Raw genomic sequence first — 15,434 nt, 5'->3', positions numbered from 1 at the left:
CATTACTTTAAGACCTACTATTTGTACAACCACACTGTTGGTAGGCACACACACTTGGTGCTGGCATTACTCACTGCATTCTCCCTGGGCGAGCACGCGCAGGTCAAGCTGCTCGGTACAGGCACGCACGTGGAGCTCACACTCGCTGTCGTAGGTGGAGCCGTCGCTGCCGCACACCGGTTGGTGGGACTCCACACACTCCTGCGGGCACACACAGCGGCCAGACTGCCCATCGCAGATCGCCCCAAACGAACAGTTGGCACACGCCTCGTCTGGAGGGAGACAGGTAGGAGAGTGTTAGGATTGGAGAGAGTAAATAAGCCCGGGATGAGTAACGGGGAGAGAAAGAGTGTGTGTTTGTGTCAGTGAGTTGAGTGAGTGAGTGAGTGAGTGAGTGAGTGAGTGAGTGAGTGAGTGAGTGAGTGAGTGAGTGAGTGAGAGAGAGAAAGAGAGAGAAATAGCGAGAGAAGGCAGATAGAACTGGCTCATCCGAAGCCTGTGTGGATGGCGTGGCAAAATCCACAGCCGTGACGCCATGATGTCATGTGTTTACCTAACCCCCTTTGAAAGGCCGGTCATTTTGAGAGGGCCCCAAACCCAGATGGTGTGCAGACTTCACACAGCTGCAAGTTTCAGTAGGATGATCTGGACTGAGAATACTGTGAAGAATCCTCTATATTCAGTTGACTCTGATCATTTGCACGTTTTCCATTCAGTGTTTTTTCCCTCTGCCTTGCATAGCCTAGTACCGACATGCTGTGGATATCAATGATTCGTGGCAGCCCGAGTGAATCACAGAGCCAGAGCAGAGATGCGAGGGGTGGGCAGCGCTCCTCGATTGCCAATTACACCTGGAGGATTGCATTAGCAGCGCACGGCCGCTATCACATTCAATTAGTGGCTAGGTAATAACAGCTGCTGATTTATTGCTAATGGCTAACGTAGAGAGCGGGCTACTCAGGCGGAAAAACTCCCCCTCCCCTCCCCTGTGTTATTAACTTGTGTATTACACCTTATTACACCTTAATAAAGTCAGGAAGTCAGCCTGCAACGCACAGGCACTCGCTGTGGACAGCCCAGCCTGGGGGCCTGATTAAAAGCAGGCGGTATAAACAGAAAAATATATGTAGCCGAGGTGGCAGGTGGCGGGGATGGGGAATGCATCACCGTGACAATGACGGTGTTTCGAACCCAGGGGATATAAATCACAGTGAGTGTCGTCCTTTATCAGCGCCCGTGTCCCGATAAAGGCCTTCTTTATTTCCCTCCTCTGGCTCTGTCTCGCTCCCCCTGTTCCAGCCAGTGCCGCCAGTCGTTGGCGGCGGCTAATCGGGACACATCTAGCTATCGGACCCAACTGGGCTGCCTTACTGGCTGTAAACACAGGGCCAGGACAGCTAGCACTAAGGCGCTAACGGCGCTAACAAGGTGGGGGGACTTGTCTGACCGGGGAGGGGAGTTGACGCTGAAGGGGGAGGTGGAAGAAATTGGCCTTGAGGAGAGGGCCATTCCGAGTGATGGATACCGAGAGACGGTGGAGAAAATAAAAGCTAAAGAGCAGTTCCGGCCTCAGAACGCTACACACACTCTCGGAGGAGTAGTATTAGTCAGAGACTGGAGCTACGACAAGGGAGAGAAGGAGGAGTTGTTCTTTAACATGATGAGAAAGAGAGACAGTTGTTTAGTGAAAGGCTCTGAGAATGTCCCAGACTATAAAAACACTCCCCAGCCGACCCCACCGTGCCTGCTCCATAACTATTCCTCCGTCCCTCCTCGCCGTCTCTCCTCCCTTTCTTATTTACCCCTCTCTCCCCTATCTTTCCGCTCCTCTGCTCTCTCTCGCTACCTTTTTGCAGCAACTGTGCAAAACTCGTAATGTTTATTTCTGTTCTAAATGACTTCTCGTCTCTTGTCTCATCTATTCTGAGGTAAATATATATGAAATTCCTTACGGAGCGATTGATATCGTTCTGTGGTCTATTATCCATGCGTGTCTCTGCTTCTTCCAGCCTGCCAGACACACAAGGTCACCCAACACTCAAACATTGAGAGGAGAAAATACATCAGAATAATAAAAAATGTCACTCATCTCACTATCGGACCGCACCTGAGCCATAAAGATAACCATTTCCCCTAGCGCCATTTTTCGATCCCCCCGAGGGGAAGAAAATCTAATTATGACAGTGCACATAGGCCTTGCGAAACGGTGGCCCCACTCACACGCGCACACACCGGTTGTCTCTGCATGCAAACGCACGAGGGACAAAAGGAAACACACAAACTTCCCAGCCTCTATCGACACATACACCACACAGTGTATGCCAGTGATATGCATTGTACCAGGATAATTAACAGAGATAATAGTGAAGGTGGAGGGAGGTGAGGTGACTCAGTGGAGTTTGAAGAGGCCTGTGTAAAGCAGTGCAAACAGCCCAGAATAAACCAACCCACATCACCATCATCATTCCTCCGCCGGGCCTTGCCTAGCCCTGCCTGTCTGTCGCTTTTATTGCCCTGTTCCGCTGACTTCTGCCTCTGTGGAGACTTGCTGTCATCCATAGTGCTGTATCAGACACACACACACACACACGCGCGCACACACACACACACACACACGCACACACACACAGCAGGGCCCGCTACCTCGCTCTGCCTGCAACCAGCTCGCCTTTTTAAATAAAGACTATTCATTACGCCCCTGCGGCGCCACGGTGAGAACTGTCTACCTAACGCCGCACGCACGCACGCCGTCTCCAAATTGAGTTTGCTCGCCCGGCTCAAACATTCCTTTTGCTCCATTTCCCATTGGAATACATCTTTATGCGCAGAGATTTCAACTTGGGAATGGAAAGAGGAAATACTAGTGGAGTCACATCAGCCCCCAAGCCAACAACACTGCAGTGGATTAAATGTCAAACTTCAGTTGAAACAATAGGGCAGGCATCATCAACTAGATTCCAATAGGGCAGGCATCATCAACTAGATTCCAATAGGGCAGGCATCATCAACTAGATTCCAATAGGGCAGGCATCATCAACTAGATTCCAATAGGGCAGGCATCCTCAACTAGATTCCAATAGGGCAGGCATCCTCAACTAGATTCCAATAGGGCAGGCATCCTCAACTAGATTCCAATAGGGCAGGCATCATCAACTAGATTCCAATAGGGCAGGCATCATCAACTAGATTCCAATAGGGCAGGCATCATCAACTAGATTCCAATAGGGCAGGCATCATCAACTAGATTCCAATAGGGCAGGCATCATCAACTAGATTCCAATAGGGCAGGCATCATCAACTAGATTCCAATAGGGCAGGCATCATCAACTAGATTCCAATAGGGCAGGCATCATCAACTAGATTCCAATAGGGCAGGCATCATCAACTAGATTCCAATAGGGCAGGCATCATCAACTAGATTCCAATAGGGCAGGCATCATCAACTAGATTCCAATAGGGCAGGCATCATCAACTAGATTCCAATAGGGCAGGCATCATCAACTAGATTCCAATAGGGCAGGCATCATCAACTAGATTCCAATAGGGCAGGCATCATCAACTAGATTCCAATAGGGCAGGCATCATCAACTAGATTCCGCTGCGGGACGATTTGTTCTTGAGCGGATTTGCTGGTGTTTTTAAAGTATTTTATGTGCAATAATAACAATATATACAGTGCCTTCAGAAAGTGTTCAAACCCTTAGATTTCTTCCACATTTTTGTTGTGTTACAGCCTGAATTTAAAATAAATTCAATTTATTTAAAAAAAATTACTGCCACAATACCACATAATGTCAAAGTGGACTAACGTTTTTTTTTTATGTTTACAAATGAATTACACATTAAAAGCTGAAAGATCTTTAGTCAATAAGAATTAATCCCCTTTGTTATGGAATGCCTAAATAAGTTCAGGAGTACAAATTTGTACCCCACACATACAATTATCTGTAAGGTCCCTCAGTCGAGCAGGTACTCCATGTGTAACTCTGTGTTGTCTGTTCACACTGCTATGCTTTATCTTGGCCAGGTCGCAGTTGCAAACTAGCCTACCTGGTTAAATAAAGGTGAAGAAGAAAAAAAAGGTAATTTCAAACACAGATCAACTACAAAGTACAGGAAGGTTTTCCAATGCTTTGCAAAGAAGGGCACATATTGGTAGATGGGTCAAAAAAAAAAAAGCAGACATTGAATATCCCTTTGAGCAGGTGAAGTTATTAATTACACTTTGGATGGTGTATCAATACACCCAGTCACTACAAAGATACAGGCGTCCTTCCTAACTCAGTTGCCGGAGAGGAAGGAAACTGCTCAGGGATTTCACCATGAGGCCAATGGTGACGTTAAAACAACAGTTACAGAGTTTAATGGTTGTGATAGGAGAAAACTGAGGATGGATCAACAACATTGTAGTTACTCCACAATACTAACCAAATTGACAGAGCGAAAATAAGGAAGCCTGTACAGAACACAAATATTCCAAAACATGTATCCTGTTTGGCAGAGCTTGAAGAATAAAAAATTATATATAGGCAAATGATGCACAATCCAGGTGTGTAAAGCTCTTTAGAGAGTTACCCAGAAAGACTCACAGCTGTAATCGTTGCCAAAGGTACTTCTACAAAGTATTGACTTGGGGTGTGATTACTTATTTAAATGAGATATTTATGCATTTCATTTTCAATATATTTCACTTTGTCATTATGGGGTATTGTGTGTAGATTTGGAAAATATATAATCCATTTCGAATTCACCATGTAACACAACAAAATGTGGAATACGTCAAGGGGTATGAATACTTTCTGAAGGCACAGTATATTACATTTTTTTTCTCAGAAAACTTGGGGGGGCCAAATAGAATCACCCGTGGGCCGCCAGTTGGGAAACCCTGCAACGGGGTAGAGCTAGCCAAAAGCTAGTGCAAAGGTGCTAAGACAAATCTCTCGCTGTCTGCTGGTGGTAGCAACAGCTAACAGTAAAGCTGGCTAACAGTGTTTACTGTATTAGCCGTCTTGGATAATAGCTGCTAAATGGCTTCAGGCATCTCTATCACTCTACATTATTAGATCAGTATATCTATATTACATCTACAAACTGTTACCCATTTAGGACCAAAAGGCTAGCAGGCAATATGGAACTGTGTAAAGTAGCCTATGAGAGAAGAGATCATTTAAATATTTATTTTCCTTTCTTTTTTTATTTATTTATTTCACCTTTATTTAACCAGGTAGGCTAGTTGAGAACAAGTTCTCATTTGCAACTGCGACCTGGCCAAGATAAAGCATAGCAGTGTGAACAGACAACACAGAGTTACACATGGAGTAAACAATTAACAAGTCAATAACACAGTAAAAAAAAAGGGAGACTATATACATTGTGTGCAAAAGGCATGAGGAGGTAGGCGAATAATTACAATTTTGCAGATTAACACTGGAGTGATAAATGATCAGATGGTCATGTACAGGTAGAGATATTGGTGTGCAAAAGAGCAGAAAAGTAAATAAATAAAAACAGTATGGGGATGAGGTAGGTAAAAATGGGTGGGCTATTTACCGATAGACTATGTACAGCTGCAGCGATCGATCCAGTCACAGGCAGCAGAGAACTGGAACGAAAGGCGGCCAAATGAGGTGTTGGCTTTAGGGACGATCAGTGAGATACACCTGCTGGACCGCGTGCTACGGGTGGGTGTTGCCATCGTGACCAGAGAACTGAGATAAGGCGGAGCTTTACCTAGCATGGACTTGTAGATGAACTGGAGCCAGTGGGTCTGGCGACGAATATGTAGCGAGGGCCAGCCGACTAGAGCATACAGGTCGCAGTGGTGGGTGGTATAAGGTGCTTTAGTGACAAAACGGATGGCACTGTGATAAACTGCATCCAGTTTGCTGAGTAGAGTGTTGGAAGCAATTTTGTAGATGACATCGCCGAAGTCGAGGATCGGTAGGATAGTCAGTTTTACTAGGGTAAGTTTGGCGGCGTGAGTGAAGGAGGCTTTGTTGCGGAATATGTTTGATATGAGTCTGGAAGGAGAGTTTACAGTCTAGCCAGACACCTAGGTACTTATAGATGTCCACATATTCAAGGTCGGAACCATCCAGGGTGGTGATGCTAATCAGGCGTGCGGGTGCAGGCAGCGAACGGTTGAAAAGCATGCATTTGGTTTTACTAGCGTTTAAGAGCAGTTGGAGGCCACGGAATGAGTGTTGTATGGCATTGAAGCTCGTTTGGAGGTTAGATAGCACAGAGGTGCGTAGAGGTGGATCAGGGAATCGCCCGCAGCAAGAGCAACATCATTGATATATACAGAGAAAAGAGTCGGCCCGAGAATTGAACCCTGTGGCACCCCCATAGAGACTGCCAGAGGACCGGACAGCATGCCCTCCGATTTGACACACTGAACTCTGTCTGCAAAGTAGTTGGTGAACCAGGCAAGGCAGTCATCAAAAAAACTGAGGCTACCGAGTCTGCCGATAAGAATGTGGTGATTGACAGAGTCGAAAGCCTTGGCAAGGTCGATGAAGACTGCTGCACAGTAGTCTTTTATCGATGGCGGTTATGATATCGTTTAGTACCTTGAGCGTGGCTGAGGTGCACCCGTGACCGGCTCGGAAACCAGATTGCACAGCGGAGAAGGTACGGTGGGATTCGAGATGGTCAGTGACCTGTTTGTTGACTTGGCTTTCGAAGACCTTAGATAGGCAGGGCAGGATGGATATAGGTCTGTAACAGTTTGGGTCCAGGGTGTCTCCCCCTTTGAAGAGGGGGATGACTGCGGCAGCTTTCCAATCCTTGGGGATCTCAGACGAAATGAAAGAGAGGTTGAACAGGCTGGTAATAGGCGGCGGATAGTTTCAGAAATAGAGGGTCCAGATTGTCAAGCCCAGCAGATTTGTACGGGTCCAGGTTTTGCAGCTCTTTCAGAACATCTGCTATCTGGATTTGGGTAAAGGAGAACCTGGAGAGGCTTGGGCGAGTAGCTGCGGGGGGGGCGGAGCTGTTGGCCGAGGTTGGAGTAGCCAGGCGGAAGGCATGGCCAGCCGTTGAGAAATGCTTGTTGAAGTTTTCGATAATCATGGATTTATCGGTGGTGACCGTGTTACCTAGCCTCAGTGCAGTGGGCAGCTGGGAGGAGGTGCTCTTGTTCTCCATGGACTTCACAGTGTCCCAGAACTTTTTGGAGTTGGAGCTACAGGATGCAAATTTTTGCCTGAAGAAGCTGGCCTTAGCTTTCCTGACTGACTGCGTGTATTGGTTCCTGACTTCCCTGAACAGTTGCATATCGCGGGGACTATTCGATGCAGTCCGCCACAGGATGTTTTTGTGCTGGTCGAGGGCAGTCAGGTCTGGAGTGAACCAAGGGCTATATCTGTTCTTAGTTCTGCATTTTTTGAACGGAGCATGCTTATCTAAAATGGTGAGGATTTGATACAGGCCTATGGTGTAGCCTACATTTACAGTAGCAGAAAATCTAATTCAAACTCTGACTAAAACTACCAAGCGTCAACTGTGGCTGAGGACTTAGAGCACGGAAAGGACACGGAACGGAAGGCATAGGAGCAAATGGTTTGTTGGTAAAACGAAAATGTTAATCATCGTCATCATCAATTACTCTTCTATGGGAAAACGGGTGCAGGTTAGCGTTGTTCGTCATGAATCTTGTTGTGGACGCAGCTTTGCAGAATGGCCACAATTGTAACCAGTTTCTAATAGAAATAAGGCACCTTGGGGGGGGGTATGCATAAGAACAGCCCTTAGCCGTGGTATATTGGCCATATACCACAACCCCTCAGGCCTTATTGCTTAAATATGTTGATAGCAGCGTTTTCCACTGGATTTTAGTGACCACTGCCCAGTTGTCTGTGTCAGAGATGTGAGAGTGCATAAATCTAGTGACCTTGAACCTGATTTTGTCACGCCCTGATCTGTTTCACCACCCTCCAGGTGTCGCCCATCTTCCCCATTATCCCCTCTGTATTTATACCTGTGGTTTCTGTCTGTCTGTTGCCAGTTCGTGTTGTTTGTTCAAGTCAACCAGCGTTTTGTCTCAGCTCCTGCTTTTCCCCAGTCTCTCTTTTTCTCGTCCTCCTGGTTTTGACCCTTGCCTGTCCTGACTCTGAGCCTGCCTGCCGTCCTGTGCCTTTGCCCCTACTCTAGATTACCGACCTCTGCTTGACCTGAACCTGGGCCTGCCTGCCGTCCTGTACCTTGGCCCCATTACTCTGGATTATCGACCCCTGGCTGCCTTGACCTGTCGTTTACCTGCCCCGGTTGTTACAACAAACATTGTTACTTCAACACAGTCTGCACTTGGGTCTTACCTGAAACCTGATAGATTTAGCTTTAAGCTTTTTTGTAAATGTCTTAAGCAATATTGCAAATAATCATGCCCCCTTCAAAACTCAGAGTTAAAGGTAGATCGAATGCCTGATTCACTACTGAATTTGTAAGAGAAATGTTGCCTGGATCAAGGCCAGGAACACAGGCTTAGGCCCAGATTGGCAATCTTTTAAGCAACTGAGGAATCAATGTATCAAACTAATCAGAAAGGTTAAATCTGATTATTATGTAATCAATCTTTCTGAATGTAAGGGGAATTCTTTTCACTATTTATATAAATGCTATTGGTCTATCGTTTCAAAAATGTACATTTCATTCTATATGTGGATCATACTATTATGTACGCAATTGCCCTGGTTGTGACAAGGCTACAGCCCGATTTTGTAGCTTTTACAGGAAGCCCTTACTGGGTTGTCAATAAGGATTTGTTCTTAACTGAATTGCCTTGTTAAATAAAGGTTAAATAAATCAAATAAATGTCAAAAACTTGTGCTTAATACGAGAAAAACTAAATACATCCTTTTTCAAGTTCTCATTAGTTAGTTTGTTCCAGATGGATTACATCTTCACTCATCTGATTGTTCTACAATTGAACAAGTCCCTGCATACAAATACCTTGGTATTTGGATTGACAATGATTTAACGTTTAAAAAGCATACAAATGCATTTGCTAAGAAGCTACGATTTAAAGTGGGCTTTTTGGATAGAAACAGATTGTGCCTCTCTCTCGAGTCAGCAGGAAGCAGATTGTGCAGTCAACCTTCCTACCTGTTTTTGATTATGGTGATACTATTTTATCAAAGTGCAGCTTCCACTACTCTTAAACCCCTGGATGCTGTTTGTTATGGCGCCCTTCGTTTTATCACAGGAGACAGTTGTATTACTCTTCGCTGCATTCTTTACCAAACGGTTGGCTGGACCTCTTTAAAATCACGTAGATCATATCGCTGCATTCTTTACCAAACGGTTGGCTGGACCTCTTTAAAATCACGTAGATCATATCGCTGCATTCTTTACCAAACGGTTGGCTGGACCTCTTTAAAATCACGTAGATCATATCGCTGCATTCTTTACCAAACGGTTGGCTGGACCTCTTTAAAATCACGTAGATCATATCGCTGCATTCTTTACCAAACGGTTGGCTGGACCTCTTTAAAATCACGTAGATCATATCGCTGCATTCTTTACCAAACGGTTGGCTGGACCTCTTTAAAATCACGTAGATCATATCGCTGCATTCTTTACCAAACGGTTGGCTGGACCTCTTTAAAATCACGTAGATCATATCGCTGCATTCTTTACCAAACGGTTGGCTGGACCTCTTTAAAATCACGTAGATCATATCGCTGCATTCTTTACCAAACGGTTGGCTGGACCTCTTTAAAATCATATCAGCACGCTCTTTTTGTTTACGAAGCTCTATAAGATTCAGACTTACCCAACATCACTGTTGAGATTTAAAATGACAAGTTGTCAAACCCGTTGACAGGGTTGGTTAACTACGGAGACTCCTTTGGTGTTTACACTGTTACGTAAAGTCGGCCTTTCATTTCCTACATTTGGAATCATCACCAAAAGACGTCTCGATTGGATGCTTTGATTTTCATAACGAAGAACGGGTTTGTATTTTAAGGTGTATTTCATGTGTATATTGTCTATTTGTATGCCTATCTATACTATACTTAGTCTCAATATGACTTCCCTGTTGAAATAAAGGTAAACAAATCAACCTTAACCTTAACCACACGAACCCTACTGCCTAACCCCTAAACTTATATTCATTTAAGTGGCATCTTCAAGTGGATTAACTTTCGGGAAGAAAAAGAAAACAGGCAATGAAATGGGTGCCTGTGGAAGCCGAAATATTATTTATCCGAGTCCTCGAGAGCAGACAAAAACTCAGTAACCAATTATACAAGAGGAGCATAGCCTTTCACCCTCTCATTGGAAGTGCATCTTCAATTAGAAAGGTCAAAAATAGGGAAACTGCAGGCTTGTGCCGGGCTAGAGGAGTGCTGAGAGGACAGGGAGGATTCGAGGGGATGAGGATAAGAGTGAAGGAGGAGAGGGGAATGACATACTCAGAGTACAGTGGAGTTACAGTATGTGCTTGAGTTGGTTCAGGTGGTTTGTTAGATGGTGCATGCAACCCCAACAGGTGGAAGGTTTGATTCACACAAGGGCCACATACATGCACTAAATATACCATTTGTTCTTGGTAAGTTAAATGACTATAGGCCATCGTACTATAAAAAAAGACTAGGAGGGTTTCCTAACCTAGGGCCTGGAGTTATTTCTGTTTTCCTGAACAGGTCACATGGTCAGGGAAACTGCTGGCTTAGATGGTACTATATTATAATATAGTACAGTATACATACATAGTATACTTAAGCAATCAGGCACGAGGGAGTGTGATAATATGGCCAATATATCACAGCTAAGGCTGTTATTTTGCACAACGCAACGCGGAGTGCCTGGACACAGCCCTTAGCCGTGGTATATTGGCCATATACCACAAATCCTAGAGGTGCCTTATTGCTATTATAAACTGATGACCAACGTAAATAGAACAGTACAAATAAATGTTTTGTCATACCCGTGGTACATGGTCTGATATACCACAGCTGTCAGCCAATCAGCAATCAGGGCTCAAACCACCCAGTTTATAATGCAGTATAGTCTGGTACTCACCGCAGGGTCCTCGGTGCTGGATGTGAATCTCCTTCTGCAGGGCGCAGCCCATGGCCTTCATCTCACACTGGCTGCCGTAGCTGTGGCCGTCACTGCCGCACACCAGGTCGGGCATCTGGGGGCAGGCGCCATGGCACTCGCACACGGGCTCGTTGTTCTTCACCACGCACGCGGCCCCGAACTCGCAGGCCTTCCCCAGGCACGGGCTGGGAGTGTGTAGATCTGAGACAATAGACAAGGGTTAGTGTTGAAGGGGGATGAGGGAGAGGTGGGGAAGGAGAAGTATTGAGGGTTTGGGTATTGAGGGTTGGGGGCATAGAGGCAGGGAAGGGTGGGGAACTCGGGATAGGTTAAAAGAGAGTAGAGGTTGATCAGGATCAGAAGGATTTCAAAAAGGGGGTTGCCTGGTCAACGTGGGTGCACTATGGGCAAGTCTAAAACATGTATCTGACTCTTATCCATAGTACTTCCTGTATCAATTAACTCCCTTCTGGTAATCTATTTTTGTTGTTGTTGGTAATCTCATTGGCCATAAGTGTCTGACCCCTCTGTATGAGCCAATCAGCGGAGTCTGCTCCTCTGTATGACCCAATCAGCAGTGCCTGACCTCATGTTCAGAGACCCACACCCCAAGTTCTATGAGTAGAAACCTTGACCCTGTGTCAATCAATTGGAAACTGGGGATGAACGGTAGAGGAGAACATATTTTTCTATTTATAGGGAAGTAAACAGGTGCTGATTAATTGATGTTTCCCAGCATGCCGTTCATCAAGCGCAGCCATTTGCATCTCACGAGAGCCTCAGAGAGAGAGAGCGAGAGCGAGAGAGGGAGAGAGAAAAAGATGATGAAGAGAGCTCTCGCTATGTGGATAGAGAAGAGAGAGGAAGGGAAGACTAGAAACAGAGGAAAAGAGAAAGAGCAGCGTCGGCTTAATAACACACAAAGCCCAGCTCCTGGGCAGTGGGAGAACATCAGAGAAGTGTCTGCATGCTGCTTTGTTCTCCAAACGCCCCACTACACTGTAACTTCATTCAATTGGGGGCCTTGTTAGAGAAGTGGGTCAGAAACGAGAAAGAAACGCGCAAAGACGACAATGTGATCCACGGAATTATATTGTTTCATCATCGAGGCATTTATTTTCCTTCGTGCCCCCCGATCAATCCTTCATCAGTATTGTCGCCAAGGTTAGGAGTATGTTAGCCGTATTGTAAGGGGGTGGATTGATTTGGGGATGGGGTGGGTGGGTGAGTGGAACAGATTGACAGTTGAATCCCCAAGGCCTCGGAAGACTGTGGCATACAGTACATCCTCGTCAAGCCAAGCGGGCAGGAGAATTATGCAGGGGGCGGCGAAGCCATGCGAAGGAGGCTCATTGGCATGCCTGGAGCGTGGGGGTATAGTGCCGTGATGCTAAACGCGGCGTGTCTGCCGTTTGGGAGATAGCTTCAAATGCAAGTGAATGTGAGGATGCATTTTATCCCTGGCTTCCCAGCGAGAGAGATTGTCGATGGGGAAGAGATCGGAGCGGAACTCAGGTATGTCACGGGTGGTAGATGGTGTGGGAATAGGGTTACAATGCTGAACCCAGGCTACCCCCCCTCCTACAACCCCTCCTGTGTCTCCTCCTCTCCCCATGGCAACCAAGGGTGCAGTCATTACCCTGATTATTATGGGATTAGACTAGAATCACGCCGGGCGCTCCGTTTAAGAAGCTGCTGCCGTTTAGTTTCTGAAAGCACGGGTGCGTTTAATACTGTTAAAGTCTCCCCTTGAGCCTCATCTCAGCTCTGGGTAAAATCATCAACATATAGCAGAAGGTAATTTCCCACTGTGGGTGAGGAGGGGAACCGATAGGAGTGATAGGAGTGAAGTCATCTCAGAACCCTGGAAGAGGCTTGATGTTCGATTAGATAGCGTCTAAAATCACAGGACTGTGGTGGAGAAAAAAAATTCATAAGTGTCAAGATGGACGCTGCATGCTTTCCGGCGCCCCACGGCGTCTGTGTTAGGGTGTAGTAGTTAGGCTGTAGTGTAGAGGGTCAGCAATCAGCAAGGAACACTTAAAAGGTTATTTTATGCGTATTATTAAATGGTTATTATGTGCCGTTGCCATTGCGATAGTGTCTCGCCACAGGATGATTTGGCGTTATAAAAAGCCTCACCTGTGTTCTACACCTCTTTTACATCAAGAGAGCAGCAGTAAAAACAAGGGGATAAGGCCCTAGCCGATACTAGTGTGGAGGAGGAGCAATCGCCAGGCTACATCTAGTGCCCGTCGGCGACCGTAATTGAACAAATCTTTACGGATCCTGAATAAGGATGAGCAAGGAGACAAGGATCTCACTTTTTCTAATGGGAACGTTGCGGATTAAGTAGTGGAACACTGCTATTGATTTCTGTGTTGTGGGCAAGCCGGCAGTTTGAAAGAGCTCCGAATTGGCATGTAAATATGTATGTGGTGGAACTGTGCCTAATTCAGCCGGGCTTCAAAAAACGCTATTCTGCCTGATCTTTTTTCTACACTGTGTGTGTGTGTGTGTGTCTATGTGTGTAGCGCTGGATACAGAGGGCGATCAGCACACACACACGCGTGGCCTTGAGAACGGTTCACAACCCATTTCCGAAGGCCCAGCTCCCTAAAATACAACTGCAGCCTCCGATAACCTTCAGTCCCTTGTTTTCTTTGTTTCTACCCCCAAAAATAAGGAATGAGAAATAATCCCAAACATTCTCATTCTCCCACTTCTTCTGGAGGCAATGTTTTTCTCTCAGATTTATTCAATCAAAAAAGAGAAGGGGGGGTGGCGAAACTCCCCAAATTCTCTGTGAAATAATCTTAGCATGGAGAGAGAGAATGAGCATACGATGAGAGACTTTGAGAAACCTCCAGCAGCCCTTATACCCGACTTTGGTAATTGAGAAGGCTTGCATATTCCCTCAGTCTGAAAAAAAATCTCAGGGAACTAAAAGCGTATTTTCTCCCTCAAAGGCAGTGAGGGAGACTTTGAAACAGCAGCCTATCATCCCAGAGGCCTGGGTAGAGATGGTAGCAGTGGCTGTGCTGTTCAAGGACTGGAGCTGCCACGACCGATAGACAGACAGAAAGACAGACAGACAGACATATGCCTCAGTAGAGGGACAGATACTAGGTCCCAGGCTGCAGCAGTCAGACTCATACACACACACAACAAATGACCCCTCTGTTTATCAGACGAAAGAGACGATGGTGACTCACTGTTTGTGTGTGTGTGTGTGTGTGTGTGTGTGTGTGTGTGTGTGTGTGTGGGATCCAGAGTGCCGCAAGCGTCATCAAAGACATGAGAGACAGAAAAAGGTGTGTTGGCTAGGGATGTGTGAGCGAGGAGATGAATAACTCTCCTCTGTTCAATAATTCTTCTTCTAGCTGCAGTCAAGAAACTGTTTAGGAGTAGACATCTCATACCAGTCCCTAGAGGCTTCTCTAAGAAAGGACAATGTTTCTGTCCCAGACATGGCGACTTGGGAGTCTGAATGCTGCCACCTCTTTCTGCCCTTCTCCCACCAGCCTAGGCCAGGCTCTCTCCTTCCTTCCTTCCTTCCTTCCTTCCTTCCTTCCTTCCTTCCTTCCTTCCTTCCTTCCTTCCTTCCTTCCTTCCTTCCTCCCGCCGCTCCCCTACTTTCCTTTTGTTTTTAATTAGTCTGATATTTTATAGTGGCGAGCTCCGAGCTTAAAGGGCAACTCCACCACTTTTCAACCTATTTTGTATTATCTCTAGCACAATACCAGTGTCAACATACTGTACGCTTAGTGTGAAAAACATTAGGTTCACCTTGCTAATATTGAGTCGCAAACCCTTTTGCCCCCAAAACAGCCTCAATTCGCCGGGGCATGGACTCTACAAAGTGTTGAAAGCGTTCCACAGGGATGTTGACCACAATGCTTCCCACAGTTGTGTCAAGTTGGCTGGATGTCCTTTGGGTGGTGGACCATTCTTGATACACACGGAAAACTGTTGAGTGTGAAGAACCCAGCAGCGTTGCAGTACTTGACACTCAACCGGTGCGCCTGGCACCTACTACCATACATCCGTTCAAAGGCACTTACAGTAAATATTGTGTCACCTTCTGAATGGCACACGTACACAATTCATGTCTCAATTGTCTCAATGCTTAAAAATCCTTCTTTGACCTGTCTTCTTCCCTTCATCTACACTGATTGAAGTGGATTTAACATGTGACATCAATAAGGGATCATAGCCTTCACCTGGATCCACCTGGTCAGTCTGTGTCATGGACAGAGCAGGGGTTCATAATGTTTTGTACACTCGGGGCATGTGAAAAAAGCACATTTCTAAGTTTTGTGGAAAGAAATATAAAGTTAAAACATCAGCAAAAGTTACAACATTTTAAAAACAGTGATTTTCAA

The 15,434-nt window shown here is 45.9% G+C and overlaps 1 protein-coding gene across 1 annotated transcript in view; it reads right to left on the bottom strand.

The window, feature by feature from the left end:
* LOC115132061 (agrin) overlaps positions 1-15,434 on the bottom strand; it is a 291,320-nt gene that overhangs the window by 61,342 nt on the left and 214,544 nt on the right. The window contains 2 exon segments of the mRNA XM_029664281.2: positions 75-272; positions 11,029-11,250. Coding sequence (XP_029520141.2) covers positions 75-272; positions 11,029-11,250 — 420 coding nt within the window.

This window comes from Oncorhynchus nerka, linkage group LG7, assembly GCF_034236695.1.
Source record: "Oncorhynchus nerka isolate Pitt River linkage group LG7, Oner_Uvic_2.0, whole genome shotgun sequence".
NCBI classification, from domain to species: Eukaryota; Metazoa; Chordata; class Actinopteri; order Salmoniformes; family Salmonidae; genus Oncorhynchus; species Oncorhynchus nerka.
Note: the sequence above shows the minus strand (reverse complement) of the source record. Positions and strands in the feature narration are given on the sequence as shown.